This window comes from Chlamydotis macqueenii, chromosome 2 (genome assembly GCF_036417535.1).
Source record: "Chlamydotis macqueenii isolate bChlMac1 chromosome 2, bChlMac1.mat, whole genome shotgun sequence".
NCBI lineage: Eukaryota > Metazoa > Chordata > Aves > Otidiformes > Otididae > Chlamydotis > Chlamydotis macqueenii.
Genome location: NC_141557.1, coordinates 66,835,677 through 66,861,709, shown reverse-complemented (window position 1 = coordinate 66,861,709; position 26,033 = coordinate 66,835,677). Strand labels below are relative to the sequence as shown.

Here is a 26,033-nt window from a genome sequence, read left to right as displayed (position 1 = left end):
GCCCCTGCTGGCTCTGGGAACACAAGCAGGGAAAGAAACAAGCCAGGAAAATAAGGTAGTTAAGGACTTTTGGCTGGTTTTGTGCATTCTCTCTGCATTGTTTGCAGTGACAAAATCAAAGGGAAGCAGACCTCCATCCCTGAGCTGAAGAAAGGCAGCTTATTACCTTCTGGGTTCCCTTGAGCCCTGTGTATACAGATGACATCACTGTGGTAGTATATAATCCTATTCAAATACATTCAGTAGCAGTGCTGTTCCCAATGCCAAAGATGCCTCTTTCTCCAGAAAAATTCAGGATCTCCTCTCCAGCATGCATTTGAAATGCCGTGCTTAGCTGAATCAAGGCCTGGGAGTCGCAGCTATGTTTCTTAGGGTGTGCAAGCATGTGGTGGATCTTTTCTTTGGCTGAATCCAGCTATTGTGGAAAGTAGCCAGCTGTTTCCTTTCCTCCTTTCTTTTGCAGAGGTACAGAGAGCAATGTCCCTCCCACCCATCGCACCAGATTGGAGGCAACTAGCTTTTATTGAAAATAGGTTTTTTAAAGAAAATTAACAAATGGTAGGAAGAATTCTGCTCTGTTCAGCTAAGGTTATGATGCCATAGGAATTAATAGAGATACATTTCCACCTAGTAAAGCAGGAAGACGCTCCAGGGCATGTATTAATGGACCATTAGCTTAATCCTTGGGTGCTTTTGAGCCCAAATGTGCATTACTGTCCCACAGATGAATAAATGTTCTGATGCTCCCTTTTGGCAATGTGCTTGAGACTTAGACCTTCCTTCCACTTGAGAAGCAAACAGACCCTCAACCTGGTTAAAATGAACTGCTTATGTATTTTGCCAAATACCTATTTCTTTAAGGAAGAAAACCCTTCAAAAACCCAGGAACAATAGAAAGAATATATTGTCTCTGTTAATAATCTGAAAGATTAGTATGTAAGCTATGGAATATGTATGAGCACTCTGTAGTAATTTTTCTTCTCTATAAAGGCTGTTCCCTGTGAAAGTGTGGCCTTTAAAAACTGTTATTTAAAAACAAGAACTTTATTCAGATGGTAGAGAATGTGCTTAAATATGGCTCTTGTTTGGCATGGAAGTGCTACTTAGAATTACAGTTTGTTCATGACACACTCTGAAACTCCTGGTGTAAAAGTATGAGCCTTCTCACCTCTAGAGGGTCTGGATGTTTGGTCTCTGGCTTCTGGCAAGAAAAGGTTCCTCACCAGGACAGTGCCATGAGGAATGACATGTTGCCTGTACTGGGGGAAGAGACAAACTGGTCTTTTTTTCTCCCCTGTGTTAGCATCAGGGTTTTAAAAATGTATTTTTCATGTCATGTCCATTTCAGGCTCTGCTGTGGCTGACATTTACCAAGTACCATTAAGGTTTGGAGAAAAAAATAGCAGTTCAAGCTGTCTTTGTCATGGACATGGTGTTCAGTTGGTTCCTGTACTTTGGGCTAAATTGTGTCTAATTATATTAGCTAACACAGTGGTTTTGTTTGCTTTTTAAATGCCTTTTGTCCTGGCGTGCACAAGGGAGATAAGGTGAACTTAGGCATAATTTGAAGTAAAGGAAAGCCTTTCCATTGACTTCAGTGCATTTTGCGTTGAGCTCTCTTCAGTAAGGAAACTGAACACTTAATAACAAAGCTTATAAGCAATTTGTAACACGTTATAGCTATGAAAGTTCCTCTGCTTCCCTCTCTCAAGGTCCTTTATTCAAGGTGTGTAACATTTCTTCAGTGCTTTTCAATGACCTATTTGTCTTCATTGTGAATTAAGTCTGTTTTATCTTGTTGGTAAAATTCTTTGGAGTTTATCTTGTTTGACACTAAATTATGAGAGCCTTTTCACAGCTTTTGCCCTGATTCTGAGACATGTGCTTCTTGTGTTGCTTTTTGGGGGTGGAGGGGGACAAAAATCCTGGTTAACCTTTTAAACAGGGAACAGAATTTCTTGTATGTCTCATGAAGAAATGAGCAAATGTGAGTAGTAGGAATGTGTCTCTAAAACAGTTGAATATTTTATCAGTGTTTGGGGAGTAAACTGCTTATTCGTAGAGTATAGGAGATGCTGGGAGATAAGACTTTACTTCTGGTGAGCTAGAACATTGTGTCTCACTGGACCTCAGAAGAAAATGTTCCAGGTTTAAAAAACTTAAAATGAAAAGTAATTTGAACAAAGAAAATTGTACTTCTCGGTACTTTGAAAGTATGTTTTCCAAAACCTCTGGTTTTGGTTGTTTTTTGTTTTTACTTTAACTAAATCTAATTGAAACTGGTATGTTCCCCATTAGTTTTTTTTGTTTTTTTTTTTTTTTAGAACAAGTAGTGCTTTCAAACAGAAGGAATTGTTCCACTGAAGTGCTTGAAATCAAGTGCAATCGTAGTTCGTATCTTGACCTGTTACATCAAGATAGCAGCTGCTTGTAGTATGTCTGGTTTTAAGTAGAAATAAATGGGTATTTGTGGTGGGAAGGCAATGGTTTTGGCTGCAGATTCTGTTTCAAATAGCTGGTTACACTCACAAAAAAAGGGAGAGTTTAGAAACAATCTCGTTAAACAAGATGTTTGTCCTTTCAAGCTCTAATAGTACAATAAACAAAGATGATTTGGATTCCTTCCTGGAAGCAGAAGGTAGAAGGAAGTTTTTATGTTAATACAGTTCTCTTCAACTATGTAGACTTCTGTCTAGAAAATTCCAGTCTTTCTTGGGAATTTGCTCCATTGATTTAATTGGACCAGTTAATATTCCTAATCTAAATAAGGGGTAATTTATCATGGCCTGAAATGGTTTTACTGGTTACAAATCCAGTCACCAGTGTAAGCTATGAATCAGGGTCTCAACTGTGTACAGGGATTTCTAATGCAGTACTCACTCAGATAACGTCTAGGGCATTGTGCTTTGCTCTTTCTGATTCTTGTGTTGTTTTGAAGCTTGTAGCATTGATGCCAGTCATCCATGTATACATAGTCTGATTTGGATTAAAACCGTGCAGCAGGTAGTAGAGGAGACACTGATTTGGGCTCTCCTTTTGCCTCTTAAGTTCGACAAGGAGAATTACCCCTTTGCATGCAGTGCAGATTCCGCTTATTGCCCCTCCCTCTGTGTAAATCCATGATCTACACCGGTGCACACCTGACAGAGGGTTGTCGGCGCTTTGTAAAGCGATGCTGAAATGGGACAGTGACCTAGGTCTTAATTGTGTTATATTCCATACATAGCTGAGCAAAAATCCCATTGGGAGTCAGTTTAAAATACCAGTTTTAATTTGAAAATTGGTTTACATTTTGCTAGGGGCAATTGAAATGGTAAAATGAGGAGGAAGATGGATGCAGGCCAACCTGTCTTTCAGGGTCAAAATTAATTTTTTTTGTTCTTCTTATTGACTAATTTTTAAATAAATCCAAGGGGAACAAATGAGAGAGTCTTACTTTTGTTTTTATTTGTCACTAAATAAGAGAAGAGCTCCTTAATGGAGAAAATGAATAAATTAAAGTTTCATGGTGACACTAGTGAGCATGGTAGCTGATGAATAAAGGAGTGGGCATACTTTCTAACAATAAAGAGATCAAACTCCCATACCCCTTTCAAAAGCAAACCACAGCCCAAGTTAAAACTATTCTGCACTCTTTGCAGAACTAGATAGTGCCTCTGCGAGTGGGACTTCTGCAAAGGGGGCAACGCAACCCTTTGCAAGTGGCCGTTGCTGCTGGCAGTGCAGGGTCTGTCCTTGCTGCCTATCTGGTAAAGCGAGAAAGGGAGAAGCACTTGTCCTGGTGAACTTTCCTTCCTCGGCATTATCAAAGTTTGATTCATATGGGTGTGAAAGGAAGTAAAATCTATTCAGTTTTCTTGATTGCCTCCTTGCATCTCCCTTGAAAGCCTGAGAATAGGTGGAGTAGTGATTTTCACTTTCCACTGTGGTAGCCAGTGTTTAAAAACAGGGGAGTTGTTCTTCCTTGGCTCCTGGTTACTGCACTGCCCAGGTTACAGGGAAGTCTGCCCCTGTGTAAACTGGAGCCATTTATTTCATACCGTTTCATTTTCTTTCCTTTGCTCTTCTGTTTCACATAGTAATAGTGCCCCTGGTTATTGTACCACGTTGGGCAGTCTTTTTGGACTCTTGGCAAGGGTCCAGTTGGAGCCTTTTGTGGTAGTGAGCCTTCAAAATTTTGCTTTGTTCCATGGATATTTTTACTTCAAGCGAAAGCTTCTGTTCTTAGTGAGAGCTCTTATGTGTTCCTGTGCTCTGTGACAAGAGTACTTTAACTGCAGGCGTTGCTTACATCATATAGAAAACCAGAAAACTTATTTCAACTCCCGACAGTCTGATAAGTCTCAAGTCAACATCTTTTCATTCAGGAGAGGAGAGTCCTTCCCTCTCATTTTCTTAATAGGTTTTTATTGTAACTTAACCCAATATTAAAAAAAAAAAGCCCCAAAACTTGTCATGCAGCATTTCTTGCTGCATTGAATGATTTCATAGCCTAGAATAAGAAGCATTTGCTTTCTGATGTGCTCATGGTCTTTCTCTTTTGGCCCTTTGCCACCTGCTGTGTTGCTGGTTTGCTTCCTCCCCAGCTCTTCATCCTCTTTCCAGCCCTGGGGCATGTGTGGTTGTGTAGGAGAGGAGGTGTTTGGGATGGACTCCTGGGTGGGGCTGGAGAAATTGTATGAAAAAACATTTAGATTCTGATGCCAAGTAGGAGGAGATAAACTCCTAATCTCCTTCCCATGCTTATGGCTTCCTTCTCGATTAAGTGTAAATGAGATTAAAAGTTCACTGAGGAAAGGATTGCTGGTTTTTTTTGGAGGGACTTGGTACTGATGTTTCATTTTTTTCCAGCTGAGTTTACATGTACAGCTTTGATGTGGCACTGAACTAAGGCAGCTGCAGACTGTGTGTTCCTTTCCTCATGCCTAAAGATACTGCATCTGGGAGGGGCTTCAGGTCAGCCCCTCACAGGTCACCCTCCACATGGGTGCTCTTGGGAGCTCATCTTCCAAAGCCTGGGGGAGGCAGTGGCAGAGGTGATGGACTGCATGTGTCAGTGCCCAGAGCTGCGTGTGGGGAGCGGAGAGCTGAGCTGCGAAGAGGTTGTGTAGGAAGAAGAGTTGGGGCTGAGTGAAACCGGTGGGGAAGGCTGCTGACATGGTAAAATCAAGTTTTCCATAGGAAAAGGGGAGGCTTTCAGCACTGACTCTGCTTCCTACTGAAATCTGCAACTCCTAACTCTGCTCCCATTGTAATCAAAAAGGCCAGTTTTTAATACATGGAAAACTCTAGGCTCAGTAGAACTGCTCTTGAAAACCGTTTGTTAAATGCACAAAAAGCACAAAAAGACCCCAGACAAGCAATTCACTCAGGTGGCTCTTACAGCATTGAGACTCGCTGTTTTAATTTAGTTGTAATGAAGGAAAATTTAAAGTAGTTGCCAATGCTCACCCAGCTGGAGAAAAGCAGATGACTCTGTTTGTTTTCCAAATTCTATTTGGATTCAAAGCTGCCCTAGGGAGGACTGGGCAATACTGAAATGATGCATCTTGTAAGTTTTACATAACTTTGCTGGTTGGCTTCATTCTTTGCTGGAGCTGCTGAACTTCACTCTTTTTTCCTTGTTTGACTAAGTTATTATCTGTTTTCCAAGAGTGTTTCAGCTGACTTCTGATAAGCAGGGGAAGAGTTTCCCAGGAAGCTCTCCGTGTCTTACAGTCATATTAACATAATATTGTTTAGCTTCATACTTCCAATACTTTCATATTAAAATTAGTTTACACCCTGAATTCAGAAACTGAATGAGGACAGTACTTTGACCCCAGGACTGACTTACTAGACTAAGAATATGTTCTGTACAAGTTTGTTGGTATTTCCCATTTTGATATTAAATCCTTTGATTTCTTCATCTGTAAGTCTTTTATGCATCTTTGAACACTTAAATCTTGACATCAGTTGGATTATATTTTGTATGACATAGGTTTAGGTCAAATAAATGTTCCAAACATCTGCTTCAAAATGCAATTTTAATTCAAATTTATTTGAGATCTTAATAAAGCAATTTCATATTTTATAGTATACAAATGGATATATTCTTTTATTTTTTCCATTTGTGAAAGCAAATGTATTCATAGCATGATTTTGAATATATATTGAATTTTTTTGTCTTTGTTTCTTCTCATGAGTGCTGTGTCACACAGCCAAGAAGGATAGTAAGGGCCAGCGTCCACTTCACTGAGAGCAAAGCTTTGCCTTTTACAGTAATCTGAAGGACTGTGGTGGTATACTGGATGCGAGGGTTGAGAGCCTTTCTTTGAAGCTGTCAGTTCTGCACTGTCTGACAGTGCTTCAAATGTTCAAGCCTTGCATTAGTATTAGTCTAGGTTTATTTTCAGTAGAAGAGAAAGACATCTTCAGTGCTGGTACAGTATTACAAATGGATCAAATAAAGAGAATTATCTCAGATTTTGAGTCCAATAAATGCATGGCTTCTGAAATGTCAGTGAAGTTTCTTTTGAACCTCTCCTTGCCCTATATGCAGGTTTACTTATTAGTTTTAAATGGGCTACTTGCTTTTCTTACGTAGACTGATAATTGGAGATTACAGCATTTAACCTTTCAGGCTGCTAATTTAATTATGGTAATATCTAAAATGTATCAGCAAAGCCTGTTTATCTACGCCAACTAAATTTGTTAACTTCAGTTCCCAGTGGGTTGGTGTGTGTCTGAGGTAAATTCCAACAGCAGTGGCATTAACTGTCTTAGCCCAGAACCCATGAAGTGAATAAAAAATGGAAACCAGACTAGCTTTCAAGTTCCTGAGAGCTAGCTGACCCCTGCCATTAAGATTAGGAGATATGAATGAGGAACCGTTCATTTAGGCTGTGGTCTTGTGCATGAACAACATGCTGCAGCCTCCCAAGGTTGGCAAGCTGTCACCCGTCATTCCGTTAAAACAACATGAAATAAAACTGAGAAGCCTGAAGTAAATAGAGAATCCACAGTTTTCCTATGCATGGTACAGTAGATGTGGGCTAACTACTGGGCTGTGTGGCTGAAATAGAAGAGGTTAAGAACTACTTCACATTTTGGAGAAGAAAGTCAAGGTACGGAGGAATGTGGTGATGGAAAGCAAGCATGAAAAGAAGGTGGATTTGAGAGCCAGCGCAGGAGATCAGGCGTGTAGAAGAGTGTGTTCATTACTTTTTTTCAAGTCTCTGTGTTTCTAATGCTTTTTTCTGTGTGTTTGTTTCTCATTTCAGATTGCCTGTTTGGTGCCTGTTGACCAGTTTCAGTTATACAAGAGGCTGAAGTTTGAACGAGGTGCGAACCTTTTGGTTTCTATTACCTTCATTTTTAAAGTGTCAGTGGAGGCAGCAGTATTACATAATCCAAAGACAAAGTCTGTTGGGTGAGTTAAGGAGGAGATGGAGAAGATGTCTTTGTTCTGAAACAATTGAAGAGCAATCACTAGGTCTGACTATGCTCCATAGACAAATTTGAAATCCTTTCAGTGGAGCAGGATCAACAGAATGGCATCTTACTGAAATACCATGCTCTTTCTCAAGCTTGTGGGCAACACGCTCAAATTGTGTGCCTGAGGCTCCATTGTCCTTCACGCAGCGTGCTCATCCTGGGTCCTTGAGGTGGTGGTTGTACTGGTGGAATGAGACAAGGGTGGCGCAGGGTGCACATGATGCTTTGATACATCCACAGCTATCTTCAAAACTGAGAGAGAAAGACCCTGCAGTCTGATGGGTATTTTTGCAAACATCCCTGCAAAAGAGCTTTTCTTATGTTGAAGCCTTATTTTTTTTCCTGAGGGATAATTGAACCCCTCATTACTGAGTAAGGCCTGTTAGTAAAGAAGTTTGAAACTGAAGGTCTTACTGGGGCCAAGCTTTTCTAGGCCAGAGGTTCCTTGCTAAGGCTGAAGAAGAAACTTGCTAGTCGGAAAGATGAGGTCCCACACTGTTTTTAAACGCTAACATCAACTTGAAAGTCTCAGCTGGAAGTTGCAGCGTTTTTCAAAGGACTCACTCCGTGGTAGCTTGCAGAGTAGTGTATCTGGCTGATCTGCCCTGACTCTGCCTGTTTTCAAACTTTCCTGTAAAGAGTGTATTTGTGTTCTTGCTTTGCATGCATACTTAGATGCAGATGGATTGGGAATGTGTGTGAAAATGCAGAGGTTTATAAAAGTTAAGCGCAGTAATGCACTTGAAAAGGTGGTCAGATAAAGGAATATATGGCTTTTTACAGAATCTTATCTGACATGAGTCACGTGAATGACCACAAAGTACAAAAACTGCAAAGTGAGTATACCCAAGCATGCCCCAGAGTTCATGGGCAGATGCAGATTGTAGCTATGATTTGCAGGCACTCAGGCCAAAAAAGGAAAGAAATCTCGAACCCTGCTTTCATTTTTTATTTCTCTCTCCTATTTTACCTTCTTCCCGTTTACCCTTAATTCCTCAGGAAGTCTTTGCAGTTCATAAACCAAGCAGTGGCTTGTCAACAGCCCTGGACAGTGGAAATCAGAGCTTGTAAAATCACCATATTTAAAGGGTTAAGAAAGAGAGGCATTCTTGCAATACATTAATCTGTTTTATATAAAACCTTTTTTTTTTAAACTGAAGACTGTGAAACTAATGATTTCCTGGTATCTCCTCTATAACTAGCCAAAGCTGAACTCATGATCTTTTGTCCCACTCCCTGTTACATCTTTTTTTTTTTTTTTTTTTTTTTTTTTTTTACTGCCTCCCACGCACAGAAGCCTGAAACTTGTCTATTTTTTAAATCCTCCTTCCATTTTCTTTCTTGCCTAAGTCTGACAAATCCTCCTCCACCTCCACTACCTCTCTTCAAGATCTTTCTAAGATCTGTCCTTTCTCCTTTATGATGACTAAAACTAGCATCCAAGTGGCAGGCTTAAACCCGAGCCTTTTTGCCTTGCCTGTTGGCTCCAGCAATAGATCCAGCTTACTGATGCCTGGAAGCAATGCTTCCTGCTAACTCAAGCTCTGACCTGGACACTAGCAGTAATCACAGCCCTGGACAAGACCTTTTGCCTGTCCTGGGTTTAGGACTGCCGCCAAGGCTGACCTTTTTAGACCTCATCAGCTGGACTTGGCTTATTAGTTTCTGCTGGCCTGAAGCTCTGTTCTGAGACCTGACCCTGGCCTGGCAATGCCTGCCTGCCCCAGTCAAGACCAATGCTGGCCTGACGCTCTTTTTCTGAAAGTAGTGATAAAGCTGCCTGAGGGCACCTGGTGGGAACGACTTCTGACCCGGAATCTACCCAGGGTATCCTGGCAGCTGAGATCCAATGTGTGCCGTATGTCTGTGTCAGCCATAGTGCAACCTAGTCCTTTTCAAACTTCGTGCTAGGCAAAGCACAGGCCACTACTGTCTAACTCTGCCTTCTCCCATGGGCTCTCACCAACTACAAAAACGGTGTGCCTCACGATCCGTTCTCGCACCAGCCCTAAGCCAAACTCAACCGTGGCTCCTTGACCTAGCAGCAAAAGCAGTTCATAGATCTTTGTGTTGAACCGTGGGCCTTTCCCTAAAATCATGTGAACTCCAATCAGGATGCAGCCAGATGGGCTGGGCTGATATCAGCCAGAAGCTGAGCCGAGTACACCTCCCGAGGGCCATGAATTTATTTGATTTACTTAATGACAGAGAGCATTTTGAAGAGCTAAAATGCAGCATAATAGTAGCATCACTCTTGTCAGCCTTTCAGTGTTCATTTAAAAATGAAGAAAAGTTTTATATGTGAAATATTTTGAGCTCCCTTTTTTTCTTAGTTTTCAGATTTTTTTCTTCAGACAAGGTGCTGGGGAAGAGCTAACTTGGGCTTGCTAGGGTTTTTTGTTGCTGAAGAGAAGGAGTCAGTGTGGTAAGGGGATTAAATAGAGAGCAATGAGTTTTCCAGACCTTGCTGTACCATCTTCTTTTCCGTGCTTGCAAATGCAATAGCCAAAATTCTGATTCTTAAAAAAGGCAGGTACTAAAGTGTCTTTCATGACTTTTGCTGTGATCAACAGAGCCCTTTAGTCAAACCCTCTGGCTTTCTGTTGTAAGACCCTTCTTCTCACAGTTTTATTCTGCTGAGATATGGGCTCTTTGCTTCAGCACCTGCTTTGCTGTACTATAAATGCTAGAAATAAATAAGCATCTTCTTGGGTAAGTGAAAAGACTTGCTTTTGCTCTGTAGTGTTTGCTTACCAGTCTTCAAGTGATTGGTAAAGCCAATGCTTCTCACCCTTCCAGACATTTTCCATTGTGAGATGAATTTTGAGGAAAATTTTGAAGACCTGAAGAAGGATTTACACATCCAAAAGCTATTTTCCCTATCTCCTATCTGTGCTTGCTATTTTAATAAAATAGGTTTCCTCTCCATTTCTTTGTTCTAAAGAAAAAAGGATAAATAATATTGGGTGAAAAAGTAGTGAGAAGTAGTTAGCATACAGTTGTATATCTGTACATACTTCCTTAGTTTAATAAGGAATGTACTGAAAATATACTGAAAATATCCTCTTGTGTTTTTTGTGTTCTTAGAATGCAAATGTTTTCAGAGTTAAAATCAAGCTTTCTTACGTATCTGTAACTTCTCTGCATCCAGTCAGGACCTAGCCACAGAGCTTTCATGCAGCATATATTAATAGAAGAAACAGGAATTGCTCTGTGTCTGTTTAGGATGGAGTTGATGTGGTCATGAGAAGTAATGAAATAGAGGAATAGGATGTGGCTAGGACATATGTGTTACATTTCTATTTCTGTGACAATTGCCCAGTAGGTCGAGTGGTAGATTATAAGAACCTCTATTTTATGCCTAACCAAAAAGTAGTCCATTTTAGCAGGAAATGTTCCTAATATTCTGCAAAAGGCGCAGGCTCATCCTTTCAGTGAGTACCTCTCCTGAACCAGAAATTCTTCTTTCTTCAGGGATGCTACATTTCCCCTATCTGTCTCCCACATCTCACCTGCTTGTTCAGGCATTTTGTGAGTACTGGCCTGTTACTGGCGCTGTGGGAAGGCTTTCCTCCTGACAGTGGAGCGATTGTGGCTGAACTGGCTGTAGGGAAGCAGGGGAAAGCCTTGGGAGAGAAATGGCCCTAACCAAAAGATAGAGCAGTTTGACAGAGCAATATGATAGCCTCTTTCCTTTTTTAGGCTGTTCCTCTTAATTTTTTTCTGGTTTCACTTCTACTCCATGGTAAAGCAAACAGTATGAGACAGCGTGGATTGCAAAACACCATCTGTAGGTTCTTTGTCAAGTGGAGGAAGTGGGAGAGGAGGGAATCTCATCTCATGCTGCAACAAATTTGTAAAAATCAATAAGATTTACAACCCAACTCCCCTCTTCCCAGTGATGTCAAAACCAGACATCCTGTCTTTCATCCAAAAACAGGATAGGAGAATTTAGGTTTCCAAAGCTGAGCATGTTAAGCAGCTATCTGCAGGATCTGCACTTGAGCTCACTTTAATTGCTGTTTATCAACAGAAAGCATACAGAACCTACTGTGTGAAGACTTGAATGCAATAGCCAGTATTAGGCCATGGTCTTAACCAGTTCAGAGTTTCATTTAAGAGACACCAAAGGAAGCTACAGAAATAATGATTTCTTAGTCAGGACACTAGTTTTTTTAAATATACAAAAATGTAATATAGCTTGTACTGCCCATCCATGTCTGTCTCTTCTCCCCACAAATGAAGCTGCAAACTATTTCGTTCTGGCTTTTATTCAGTAGAAAGCAAAATGTTTGTTTGTTTTGGGGGGCAGAGGAAGCATGTGTAAGAGAATAAGAGGAAAGAAGGCAACAAGACTCATGAAGTGGCTGGAGGTAGGTGGTACAGTTGTTTTGCTGGCACTGCCTGAGTTATAGATGACAGCCTTTGCTATAAATGCAGAAATTCTCCACATCTGTCAGAGCACTCTAACACAGACTTTAAAATTACCTGTAGTCAGAGCATTGTGTACCTGTGTCCTGCAGCCAGCAGAGAGGATGATCATCCTTACACAGTTCCTCACTGTAAGTGTCCTGGACAAATGGGAGGGAGGGATGGCATTAAAGAAACTGGAAGTTTTCAAGGTGAATAGAGAGGTTTGGTGTACTGGAAAAGAACTGAGTTTGTAGTGCATGTTAGGTTATGAACTTTGTGGGGTGTCCTTCTCCCCAGCTGTTCATGTGTGTGTATCTAAATGCTTGAGAGCTGGGGAAAAGTTTTACTTCTTTGAACACATTTCTAGTTGTATAGTTTCTAGTTTCTGGGTATCTGGACACTGAACTGATATAACTGTTTTTCATGCTGACTGGAGCATCTGCTAGATATCCATCCACCCGCCCCCTTCACTGTGGGCTACCAGCAACCTCCTGCGGAGGAGCAGTTCACTCAGTGGGGTGTGCATAGGAGGAAGTGCCTTCAACTGTTCCAGCAAAATTTGCCGGAGAACATATGTCAGGGGCCCATGTGCAGCCTTCTCTTTCAAGTGGGACACTATTTTATCTGCTGGAGGTACAGAAGAACATTGTATTGGCTTTTGACATCTCACAGTCAGGGATTTCCACCTGTTCCTGAGACATCCCCTCCATCTGTTTATTTTCAGTGGTGGTACCAGAGAGTTCAGAGGGAAGGAGGAGATGTAGGTAGCTGCTCTAGGCATGACAGCCCTTTTCTAGGGAGGCTCTGCAGGGTGGGATTGTTTGGCTGCACCTCATGGACTTGAGGCAGTATAAAGAGCACACACAATGGACACCTCTAACAGTGAACATGTTTTAGGTGGGTTTCTGTTGCAAGCCCAAGTTCCTTGAATAAAGGTTGGGGAGTGAGAGGAAGAATCAATATTTATCATTCACTGCCATGCAGTGATGTCTGTAACTCAGCATCTCCACCCTCAATCTTGCCTTGACTATTTTTGTAAATTGATACCTGACAATGATAATATAATAAAGTGAATATTAATTTGAGTATGTAGATAGAGGGGAGGAAACAAGGTGTGGAAAATGACTTGCCAGTCATTTAGTGACAATTCCTCTGCTGTTTACCTGGAAGATGGTTGCACACACGAAAGACAGTATGGCATAATGTCACAAGACGTGCTTCTCAGCAAGCAGCAGTTGTGCTTGTCTTTTGTACCTCCCTATAAAAGCCCTCCCTGTATACGTCCCACGTTGTGTATTGCCATTCTTGCGATCCTTCCAGTGCAGCTGCCTTTGCAGAGCGCAATTGTGGACCTGCGTGAAGAAGAGGAGTAGGCTCAAACGCCCGTGGGCATGAGCACAGAGGGCTTCAACTTCCCCACCCACACGCAGAACTGGATCTTGCGTACCTAGACACACGTTGCTGGAATGAGAAGGGAACTGTATAAACAGTTTCATTTTTCTCTCTCTGTTATGTTTCAGAAGTCCACTTGGACCCCCAAAGAACATGGTGCCCTGCAGCAGACTGCCAAACAGTGTGTCGTATTGCACCAAGCGAGTCAGGAGCACCAGTGCCGGTGGAGTGCCCAGCTTGCCACCTGAAGTTCTGCTCCTCTTGTAAGGACACGTGGCACCCACAGCGCCTATGCCAGGAAAACCAAACTACTCCCATACCAACTGAGCAGGGGTAAGAGGGGAACACGTGGAGGCTGCACAGTCTTTTGGTTCTTTTTGGCGTGAAGTGCTTTCTTTGTGCCTCACAAATACTGATATTATTTGGGTACTTATCAAACTTGGGATGCCACTGACACTTCTGAAAGGTGGAGCCCTTTGGATCTGCTTAAAGGTTGTGTTCGCATGCTAGAATTGTGACTTGTGCCCATACAAAAAATCCGATACACTAATATTCCGGGATCCAAACTTTGCTTGTACTGTGATTAAGAAATCACACCTACTTAATATTTATAGAATCTCTGCATAGAGGAATCTTAATTCTTCCTCAGAGTGGGTGTAAGATATCCCATTTGGTGTATGCTGATTTTCCATAGGTGTAAACAACCTACAGATAAGGTTACATAAGATATGTAACACTTCTGTGCTTAAATTATATAATGCTTGTGGCCATCTACTGTTGTTTTCAGAATCAGATTACATTCAGTCATATGTATTTCAAAGTTTTCTATCATTTTTTTGCAATAAATGAAAGACTTACTTAAAATCTAAGCATTCTGCTTACTCAAGACTCTGTTGAATAAAAGTTGCCAAGAGCTGTCACCATAATTTTTCTTCTTCAGGTTTGATCTTTAGCTTTGGTGGCGTTTAAGGCTATTTTGTTCAGGCAGGGACAGTGCTATGAGTTGCATAATCTAGTCCTGATAAATGAATGGTGCAAGCTGTCTTACGAAGTGCTAATTTTTAATGCTATAGGTGACACATTTGTGAGTATAGTGAGTGTTGGTTTTAAGTACATACAAGACCAAGGGAATGAAGTTTCACTTTTACTTTATAGTAATAATCTTACATCTAGTAGTGAGTATACTTCAGCGTGTTGTACTGAATATAACAAGCTTCACACATTAAGTGCATTAAGACAACAACATTAGATGCTCTGGAAAATAAGCACAGTACACATTAGGCAGTGAAGCTGAATATCAGTAGTAATTCACTTTAATGTTTTCTTACTTTTCTAGATCACTTATTGGAGTGGAGACAGAGGCACCAATTAAGCAGTGCCCAGTTTGTCGGATCTATATTGAGCGAAACGAAGGCTGTGCTCAGATGATGTGCAAGAACTGCAAGCACACGTTTTGCTGGTACTGTCTACAGAACTTGGATGTAAGTGCTGCAGAAAAAAACCACCTAGATAAAGGGTAACAGGCTTGGGCTTAGTCTGAGGTCCTGTACTAGTGCTTCATCAACTCATTGATATCCTAGTGAATGTGTAGGCTCAATTCAGCTTCTAACTTAATATTTTTTCTTCTTGTTGGTCCAGTGCTTTTATTTATATCAACATCCTTTTTTCCGTAAAGGATTATAGCCATGTCTCATGGTAGTTCTTTGAGGGAAATGGGACGGACCAGTTGCTTTCTGAGGTCCATTCCAGCACTACCTTTCTCTGATTCCCTCTTTCAGTGCAGTAGCTAAAAACAGTTTGGTTGAGAGCCAGGTAATAAGTATCCTCCACCTGCTCCAACTACAAGAGTCACAGCCTTTCCAAAAAAATGGTGCGGTACTGGGTGAAGGGGGTTGTTTCTCAGGCAGGTGCGTTAAGAGCTCATATGGACTAGATTTCTTTACTAGTCCATCTGTGTCTGCTGAAGAGAGTGATTGGTTAGTAGGCTTAAGGATGAAAGTGTTGGATTATGAACAGGGATTATGAAGTTATTATGAAGTTATTTCTCAAGTGATACCAACTAGTCTCAACTTGTACGGACTTCAAGTTTCCTGGCAGGATTAAGAATAAAGGAAGTAGTGTGCTTTTGTATATGACAGCTTTCCTTTTTGGCACAGTCATCACTGTGGGAGTGTGAAAAGAACTTCACCAGCACTCGAAATAAAATGTTAGGTGTTGCATGGCTTTGCTTTTCTTTGTTTTTGTACTCCACAGCCAGCAAACAATGAAACTTCCTCATTCTTTATCCTTCATTTTCTCAGCATGCTAAACAGGTTTCGCTTAGCGCTGTGTCCCATTTCTGTGTTTGTGAGTGTGCTCTATCAACATGAGTCTTACGGCTTGCATCAGAGTACATATGGTACACAATGATTGCTTAACACCGTGCTGAACTGGAAGACTCTCAGATTCTTGCAGAGTCTGCAGAGGTGCCCTTACCAAGTTTTTGTCAGTTCAAAGGAGAAAGAAAAAAGAAACTGTAGATGTGTGATCCAAATGCAGTTTTTCTAAATGTGCAGGGTTACAGGAGCTCCAGGTGTAGATGAAGGTAACACTTGCAGAGCCAAAGAGTAAGACTGAAAAGTGAAGGAGGAAGCAATGTGAGGTTACTGAAAGTGCAGGTGGCTGGGGGAGAGTAATGCAGGGCATTAGTCACCTTCTGAAGATAAAATGGATAGTTTAATAAGTATTACTGGGAAAAGAGAAAAGAAACAGATTTCCTACTTTTAAAACTTTTCTGTTAAGCCTAGGAAGGAAAGTACTCTGAAGTGCAGAGATAGCAGGAGAACAGAAGTACCTCAGGATAGATGATCCCTCAGATCACTAGCTTTTGGAAGTATCTGTTGTTTACAGGCCCCTTTATCATCACCAAATTCCAGACTAGGTGCTTGTGCAATAGGCACAATGCTTATGCTTTTTTAAAAGTGAGGTAGAAAGACGCTATACAATAGCTCAGGTCCCAAACACACCATACTTCTTGAAACTGCAAGAAGTTTCTCTAGAGCACAAATACAGGGTGGGCGGAGAATGGATTGTGAGCAGCCCTGAGGAGAAAGACTTGAGGGTGTTGATTGATGAGAAGCTCAACATGAGCCAGCACTGTGCGCTTGCAGCTCAGACAGCCAGCCGCATCCTGGGCTGCGTCAAAAGAAGCGTGGTCAGCAGGTCGAGGGAGGTGATTCTGCCCCTCTACTCTGCCCTGGTGAGAACCCACCTGGAGTACTAGACCCCACTCTGGAGCCCCCAACATAAGAAAGACGTGGACCTGTTGGAGAGGGTCCAGGGGAGGGCCACAAAGATGATCAGAGTGCCGGAGCACCTCTCCTATGAGGACAGGCTGAGAGAGTTGGGGCTGTTCAGCCTGGAGAAGGGAAGGCTCTGGGGAGACCTTATTGTGTCTTTTCAATATTTAAAGGGGGCTTATAAGAAACATGGGGACAGGCTTTTTAGCAGGGCCTGTTGTGACAGGACAGTGGTTAATGGTATTAAGCTAAAATAGGGTAGATTTAGATTAACTGTAAGGAATAAATTTTTTACAGTGAAGGTGGTGGAACACTGGAACAAGTTGCCCAGAGAGGTGGTGGATGCCCAGTCCCTGGAAACATTCAAGGCCAGGTTGGATGAGGCTCTGAGCAACCTGATCCAATTGAAGATGTCCCTGCTTCTTGCAGGGGGGGTTGAACTAGGTGACCTTTGAAGGTCCCTTCCTAACCCTAACTTTTCTGTGATTCTATGCTTGTGTAATTATTTGGGAGATAGGTGAAGTAGTCTGCTGGCAGCTGGTAATTTTAAAGCAGTGTCAGGAAAATTTTGTTTCCAGTCCAGTCCTGAACCTCTCGTCACAGTTCTGTAGCCTGCTCTTACAGCTTCTTCTTTTGTTTTTCAGAACGATATCTTCTTAAGACATTACGACAGAGGCCCTTGCAGAAACAAGCTGGGCCACTCGCGGGCTTCCGTGATGTGGAACAGAACGCAGGTGTGTTCCTAGTCAGCTGAGCAGAGCTTTCACACATGCATGAAGCAAAGAGATTTCATGCTTCAGTGAGGGACCAAGATGATTGTTCTCATGTTTACTTCTGGTGTTTTTGTGGCCTGTGCTGTGCTTATGCATGCATATGTGCATGACGGTTGGACTTGATGATCTTGGAGGTCTTTTCCAACCTTCAAAATTCTATGATTCTATGATTTTATTTTCCACATTAGCTAAATAATTTTTTTTCCCCACCTTGTCTTTCAGGTTGTGGGGATCCTCGTTGGACTTGGTATCATAGCATTGGTGACCTCTCCCTTGCTACTTGTGGCATCTCCATGCATCATTTGCTGCGTTTGCAAATCTTGTCGAAGCAAAAAGAAAAAACACAGTCTGCCAACAACCTAAAACTTTGTGTGTGTTTGAGCCTCCATCTATAAAGCATATGTATGTGAGAAAGCACAATAGTTGTATTTTGGTGCCATAGCTACCAAGTAGTACTCCCTTTTTGCCAATTCCTGGGATAAGTGCCTATTCTTTACAGGCTACTCTATCACTAACAAGCCCCAGTGTGGGAAAAGTCTACATAATTGTGCAGTACATATGGTATAAGCTTTTGTTTTATAAAAGGAAAACAGGACACCATTCAGGAGTTCATACCCTTAAATATGAGCCGCCTTTTGAGACTGATAGATCTTTACCATTTTCCATCAGCTGCACATGACTTGATCCTCTGCAGTATTACTCTGCCTTTGCAGTCCGAGTCATTACTGTCATGCTTTCTGTTGGCTCTTGGGGACACTCAGATTTCTCAGAAAGTTTAGGGTATTTTGTAAATGGGGGAGAGGGAAAAGCCTGATGAAGTTCTGCCTGCTAGCTTGTGTCCCATGAAAGGTAACAAACTGTTAAGAAAATATATGTGACAGTTTCTTGTCAGCTGGCTGCTATGGCATTTATTTCAGCATGGAAATAAATTTGATTTATGCTATTGATCTCAATTACAGAAGTAAAAAACAACAAAACTGTTTCTACCTAAGATAGTGCTCTCTTTTGAGAGCCTCAGCTGCCTTGAGAAAGCTGTTATTTTTTCAGATCAAACATGACGTATGTACCTTGAAATATCAGGAGTATGGGTGTTTCCGTGCCATTGGGCATGCCTTTTGTTCTGTAACATGGGTGTAGTAAACTCACCATGAAGCTAACATTTTAAGAAAGGCCATGATACAGCTCCTATTTTGTGCACAGTACTGGCTGCATGTGCATGGATATATGAAGTACATAATGCACAGTTTATTTTCTAGGCAGTCAGTATATTTTTTCAACAGTTTACATGAGGTGGCAGCAAGAATCCTGTTAGAAACTGACTCTGACCAGGCTAAGGCAGACCCTCCTTTAAACCTTATGGACCTGCTGAAGTGAACAGTTGAGAAATGCTGTGTAAATGGAAGCGCCGTCCATTGGGGGGTATTTCTTCTGTCCCACTCAAGGTTAACAAAATCTGTTGCCGATAATTTTTAGTTATGCTAAATCTGAAAGGCTGTCATTTAATGAACCCTTCATTTTAATTTGGTGCCTCACTACCAAACTGATTTAGACTTTGGTATCGATTGCACCTGTATGAATTTGCTGAAATCTCACTGAAGAGCTGAAGTTATTCCAGGCTCACTCAGGAGTAGCTCAGATCGGACTCTGCTCCCTGGAGTTTATTTCCTTAATGGCAGGTGCTCCTCACAACCTTGGCCAGTGGCGGCTTTTGTTCTGGACTCCCGTCTGTGCATTTTGTATCTGTGGGAACTGATACGAGTGTGCACTATATAATCCATTGTAATTCCAAACCCTTTTTGATAAGGGCTGCAAGGTTTAAAGGAGATGCTCAGCCTGAGCATCGTGTCGGGCTCACCCTCCGCTGGTCTGCCCTCCTCCATGCACACAGTGTGAGGCACCCGAAGAGTGGTGCAAAGAGTGTCTTTGCTGTTGCGTTTGGCCACGCCTCAGGAACTTTGCCTTCTTGGCAGCCGTAAATGTGACCTTCTTTTTTGTTTAACTTCGCTCTCTGGTTACTGTAACAGAAATGCTAGATGTTATTATTTTAAGAAAGTGTAGTCTGTTGAGCAGACTAGCAGGGACAAAGGCCTTAAATGATGTTGTATGTTTTACTTTTTAATTGATTTATTTTATAAATGCTGTCTGACTTTGCTACCAGTCATGACTGGAAGGACAGGCAGTGCTCGCCAGTGTGAAAGGCTATATTTATTCTCCATCCACAGCTTCGAAGGGAAGCAGAAAGGTAGTCAGTACATTCTAAATACAGAGTGCAATGCAGGCGACTGCCATTTATAATAGAGAATGTTTTCTATATATGTTTTCTTTAAGAGCAGTAATGGTAGTGCTTGAGGGTACTTGTGACAGATTAAAGTGTCCAGCCCTTGGCTTTGCACTATTTTTCTACTTAGGTTTTTATGGCACTACTGTCATGTCCATTTTATTTATGAACTTGCAGTTGAGAGTCTTACTTTAACAGAGCCTCAAGGAAAAAGATACATGTTTGTATCTTTGCATGTTAAAATTTGTGGGTGTTTCATGTTTTTTGGTCTTACATATGTCTAGTGCACCCCTCTGCTAGTCTGGTTTCTTTCCTTGGCCTGTTTTTCCTAAAATGCCTAGTGGAATGAAGGTGTCTCATGTTTTTTTTCATTAATACTCCTCTGTTAATGAAACTGCCAAATTCTTCCCTCTGTTAGGGAGATGCTACTGAAAGCAGATGTCTTGCCCAGAATACACTAAATGGACACAAGGTCACAATTTGTGTTGTAATACAAATTTGACCTTTTTTTGTTCTTTAAGTGTTGTCTAAAGTTATTGCAGATCTCTCTGTAGAGTGGGAATTTGTTTAAATGGTTTGAAGGATATTTTACAGAAGCATTACATATGTGCATAGCTGTAAGGTCTGGGAAAAGTTTATTTTTAACTCCTCAGTTTTGAGTGCAGGGTTAACTTGTTTCAGGGGCTAATACCTACAGAACAGAAGGAAGGTGTGCCTTTTCCATGTGTGCATTTTATTGTGGGTGCCAGTTAGGTGCCTGGTGGGGGTACCGGAAGTGGTAGAAATTCAGTATGCAGGTGTTAGCACAACCTGACAAACAGAATGCCAGTCCAAGCATCTAAGGAGCTTGGATGCAGATTGGTAGCAGTGGCCCAGGCTTTAGCTGGAGATCTTTACATAAAAGCTGGATAAGGAGAGCACGAGCTACCGGCACACCTTCTTTTGGCCGTATAGATGCAACAAATTGACCAAGAAAGAAGCTCCAGTATTACTTTATAGTTTAAAGTAGAAGTTTTACAAAGAGTATTTTCTACAGCCTTCTATATTAAATAGACCCTGACCTGGCCAGCACATGAGGGCGCGCTGACTCTGCCGAGTAGAGCTGTACCTGTGCTGAAGTGCTGGGAGGAGTAGGGGCCCTGTTGCCTTGTTTTCCAGAGGGCAGCTACTGTTCACCAACTGGGCATGCTCACAGAGTTTCCAGAGAACTATTTTAGCAAGAACCTTTTTACAGTGTTGGGTTTTCATTTTGTTGGGGTTTTTTTTTTTAACTTTATAAGAAAAATTAAAGTCACTTTATAAGAGATTTATTGCAAGCATGACAAAGAATGCTAACAGAAATTAGAGAGAAAGAAACAAAACCAGAACTCCAACTACTTGTGACTCTTAAATCAATGTAAATATTAGATCCTAAAATTAGAGGCCAGTGCTAGAAATCTGGATTTTTACTGCAACTGGCCACACATCTCCATGGCCACATATCTCATTGTGATATCATGGCAGTCACTGGAGCTCTGTCAAATAAAGCTGAGGATCCCACTCAGCATCTCATGTCCTTGTGTTAAAATGAGGATGGTGATACCTGCTCCCCAAAGCACTTGTTAATTAAAATAAATTATTTGTCATGCTGTAGCGTAAGTACTTCTCTTTAGCATTTATTCTAGAACTACAGGAGATGGTCAATGCTGCTGTTCAGTAATTGATGATTTATTAATGGTGCATGGGGTTACTTACCCCAAAGAAGGGCGTGAGGGGTACCAGTAATTAATGTTTCTACAGTGCTTTAATGATGCTAAGTGCTACATACTGTTTTCTGTCCAGCAACCTAGCATGAAGTCCAAAGATAAATTTAAAATATACATAATTTTTACTTGAATGCACTAAGAGAAACTTGAAGATATACAAGTGGACAGAAATCAGCTACATCTCCACAATGGGACAATGAAATTGACTTTTGGCTGCTCTGTTCTCTGGTACCACAGCGGGTGATTGTGCTGTAGTGCCTGCTGCTTTAAAAATTTGAAATTTGTTTTGCACTGTAATCTCCTTCTCCCAGTCACTCTCATCTTTCTCAAACAAATTCCTTTTATGATGGTATTTTTCATGCTCTATCTCAGGCCAAAGATTCTTAGAGTGAAATTTGTATATTTCTTTGTATGAGGATCAAAACCTTCCAACAGTTTTCTCCCAGGTTTTAATAAGAAATTTGATGCTGAGATAAATGACCAAAGATGGAAATTCCAGACTTGGCTTGTTTAGAAAAACTCATTCAGACTTAAGAAGTTGTTATGGAAGACCTAAATAAGGACTGCTTTGTTAAGGTAAAGGAGCTCTGCAGCTTTTGAGCTTCACAGGAGATACGCTTCTATTGTTGAGCAGACTTTTTTGGAAACGTGCTGGGGGAAAAAATCTACATCCTATATACATATTTTTATTATATAAATAAAAAAGCTTCTCTTGATGGCTTCATATTTTAGGGATTCAGGCCCCCTGGAGGCTTTCTAGGGTATACTTACAGAGTAAGATAATTTTAAAAACACACTAAACCAGTTGAACAGAGTGTGCTAGTTATAAAACAGTTGTAAGACCTCTCTCACACATGAGTGTGTACGATCAGACCCTAATTTATGTGGCTGACAGTAAAGATGTAAAAATTTACCTCTCCTGGAATAATGAGAGTTGATTCTTCTGTGATCTCCTGGAATGTGAGCTTACTGCTAAGATTCTGGAAAATGTCAGTCTAATTTTTATTTGTCCTCTAGTTACTCAAGTAATGAAGTGAGAGCCGAATGATTTTGCCTAACCGGAAGTGAAAGGTCTGTTTTGTGTCACTACAGTCAAGTCAATGTGTTTTTGTAATTTATAATTATAATTTATACCATACATACGTAATTTATAATTAGAAATAATAAATAATTTTGAAGTATCATTGCCTTTTATCATATGATAGATGTATTTTAGTTGTATTGATACTGGAAGCCTTTCCTCTTCTGCTTCCTGTGGAGAAGGTCATGGTGTTCCTGGCAAGGTAAATTCCTATTCCACAGTAAATATTTACTGCTATTTTTTAGTTATATCAGGGGTTTTGTTGTGATCCCTCAAGTTAGTTCTTTGAATCAAACAAATTTCTATTGTTAGGAAAGGTAGTTTCCTAGTGTTGAATCTAATTGACCATCACAGCTTGGGCTATACAAGATGTTACTGGTTGACAAGGTCTACCAGCTTTTTAGAGAACTCGATCTCATTCTTTCCCTTTCAAGTCCAAGAGGCCCTCTCTTTTCGTGGCTGAAAATTAAGGACTTCAGTCATTTGCTTGTGCCTTCTGGATGTCCAAACAGAAGCAGCAGCTTCCGGTGGACACGTGCCAGGAGATCCCAGACAGGTTGAATGTGTGATGCTGCAGCACATGTGCAGTGTTTCTTAAAATTCAGGAAGGTGCCTGAGCTTTACGGCTTGCTGGAGCCCATGCAGTGGATGTGGGGCACAAGGGAGTCATCCAGGCAGCTTCATGAGTGCTGTCAGCTGTACGGCACAGTTAGTGCTGGGCCGGTGCTGCACCACAGCCGTGATGCCGGGCCGTCTCGCTGTGCGCGAGTGTATCCCAAAGTTTCATCAAGGGCCCTATCTCAAGCTGGCCCTTCCCATAGGTAGCCACTCACCCCCAAAACTCCCCAAACTCCACAGCAGATCTCTGCTCCATTTGTTTCCCAATTTCTGTTGCTGGCCTGTTTCAGTCGCAAAGAAACCTCAGTTCAGATGAGTTATTTGGAGCTCACCTGGTCTAAGCATTCGCTTTGCCTAATGAGCAAGTCTTGTGAATGAAGAAAAGTAGAACTGTTGGGTACTACGCTGATGTTAGCATCACAGGCACTAAGGGGCACCTCGTGAGAACTCTTTAACTGCCCCAGCATTGCTTATTTCTGAAAAAAAGTGTGTGTTTTAAATACAAGTGTTGTTCGAAGTGTCCGAGTCTGACAGAGGGGTGTGTTTCTGAGCACTGGTGCGAACTGGCAGCAGTCGTGGACCCCTGGCCTGCCTGGTCTGAGGCAGGTGCTCAGCTCTGTGCGTTGCAGATGGAGGCACTGGGTTTAGCCAGGTTATTTGCAGTGCTCCCATCTCTTCCCAGTTTAAGGTTTCCCGGCTGGACCAATCATGCTTGCGGATGCATTTGTTTGAAATAAAGCCTTGACTTGAGAGGAGCAGGAGAGAGGTCACTTTATGGCTGTGCGGGGCAAATGGCACAGCAAAGAGCAGGAGGAATCACGCTCCTCTCCAAAGGGCCAGCCCTTCTTCTTCAGGGGGCTTGTCTCCTGCGGTGTGGCACACAGGGATGAATTCCTCCTCAGTGTCTAGGTGGTGTTTCCCTGGTACCTGTTTAGGCTTACATTTTGTTTATCTGGGTTTTTTTCTTTTCCTCCAGGTAATACACTTTCTTCACCACTTTTCTCCTGGTGAAGGGCAAAAGGGTTTGATCTTTGTAAGATTCGTTAAAATATTTTTGTGTTTATAAGAAGAAAGCTGACATGTACAAAGAAATAAGTGCTTTTGTATATCTTTTGTTGTATGATTCAGCATTTAAATGTTTTACAGATGCAATTGTTTGCACTCTCTCTGCATATATTCATAAAATTATTTATTTTCTGTCTTTAAGGTTTACTTCGGGTTTTTTTTTCTTCTAATGTTATAAAATGCATTACGTGCAACATTAAAAAAGTAGTGTAAAGACATTGTCTCATTTTGTTGTAATTCTTAACTGCCTTTAAAAAGATGAACATAGAAAATTTATGGGAAGAATTTTAGCTCATCTGGGGTGTTTAATGGGAATTTTGAGGATAAAAGAGGATAGAAGAGGTGGGATCAGAAGCTTGACTCTTACTTGCTTTCTGAAAAATAAATGACATCATTAAATTCCTTTCAAAGAGAGCGCTCCACAGCAGCATGCAGACACCACAGCAGTGGTGTTCACTCTCTGTCAGTGGGGTGCAGGGTTACCATAAATATGCACCCTCACAAAGTCTGGTGGAGACCACGACCTGGGCTGTGCCAGGAGCAACCCAGAGGAGCTGGAGGTACCCCAGGCTGTGGATGGGGGATGCATCGGAGGCTGCACGAAGAAAACTCTGCTGCTTCAGAGCCCCTTTTCTCTTCCCTTGCTCCCTCAACCCTGCCTGTCCTTGCAGCAGAATTAGGGCTCCTGCTCTCCATTTCCAAAGGACATGATGCGACACTACACCTTGCTGTGTAATTTCAAATATATGTGCTCCTTATTTTTCTCACACACCCACATCCTGCAGTGCTTACTAGAGACAATCAGAGCTGTGTTTTTGAGCATTACATAGTAAGGTGATGTTTACTATTAAATATTTCCAGCTTAGCTACAATTACTCAGCATCGGAAGGTAGGATTTTCCACGGAGGTGACACATCCTTGAACACCCAGTGTGCCATCTGCGTGGCTTTTCACCTCAATAGATTATCTGAAAGGTCTTGAGAGTTTTGCCTCTGAGGACATGTTTTCAAGATGAAGGTTGAATGTCACCATTGTCACCTCCAGTTCAAAATTTCAGTCGTGTGTACATTTTTTTTCCCCCACCGGTTTGCTCAGAGTAATTTCAGCACTGATGTTATTCCACTTGAACACAGTCATTTTATTTATTTACTTTTTTTGGCAGCCAAGGCTCTGGTCTTGTTCTGCAAACGTGCAACAAAACAGTGGCAACGCAGTACATAGGTGACGTATTGCAGCAGACTGAAGGTTTCCAGCACGACACTTTTCCTTCAGGGGACCTGCTGATTACTGAGGTGGGAACGTGTCAGTTCTGTCAGACTCATGATGGACACCAGCTGCTGGCAGCCAACATGCCTGGTGCCCTGCCAGCCTACCAGCTGCCAGTGGTGGGCAAACTGCCTGGCTCCCCACCTGGTAGACGAGTGATCTGCCAGCTCCTCACCTGGCAGCTTTGAAGAAAACCCCCAACAAATCTTTTCCAAGAAAAATGTTACATTTTTGGATTTTTCTCCAATTTTTAAAATTCCGGATCAGACGAGTCTGGGTAATTTTTAGCAGAGTGGAAAGTCCAGAGGCCCCACAACTCCTGTATGGTCACATCTTCCACAGGCAGACATGTTCTTCAGCAGAAACGGGAACTAATTACCACATTCAGTTCAGTCTTCGTGTGTGGGGAGAACTGGCACTTCCCACTATTCCTGCCAACCCAAACATCTTCCAAACAGTTTCGAGGAAAAAAAAAAAAAGGTCATTGGCTTCAAATTTTATTTGATCCCAGCTTCCACATGCATTTTTTCCCCCAGTTTTAGTACTTGTCATGAAGACTAGTTTTCTTCAACAACCTTTTATTTCAGGGTTATTTGTAACCAAATCCCTGGATGTTAAACTCATTTTTTTTTGAGATTATAAAAGACG

At 41.6% G+C, this 26,033-nt stretch overlaps 1 protein-coding gene across 3 annotated transcripts in view; it reads left to right on the top strand.

Annotated features, from left to right (window-relative positions):
• RNF144B (ring finger protein 144B) overlaps positions 1-24,335 on the top strand; it is a 92,471-nt gene extending 68,136 nt beyond the window's left edge. For all 3 annotated transcript variants that reach the window (XM_086743168.1, XM_086743170.1, XM_086743169.1), the window contains exons 4-8: positions 7,263-7,323; positions 13,410-13,614; positions 14,618-14,762; positions 17,204-17,293; positions 17,555-24,335. In XM_086743168.1, the coding sequence (XP_086599294.1) occupies positions 7,263-7,323; positions 13,410-13,614; positions 14,618-14,762; positions 17,204-17,293; positions 17,555-17,695 (642 nt within the window). In that variant the 3' untranslated portion in view covers positions 17,696-24,335. The remainder of the gene's footprint in view (positions 1-7,262; positions 7,324-13,409; positions 13,615-14,617; positions 14,763-17,203; positions 17,294-17,554) is intronic.
• Positions 24,336-26,033: the final 1,698 nt, after the last annotated feature.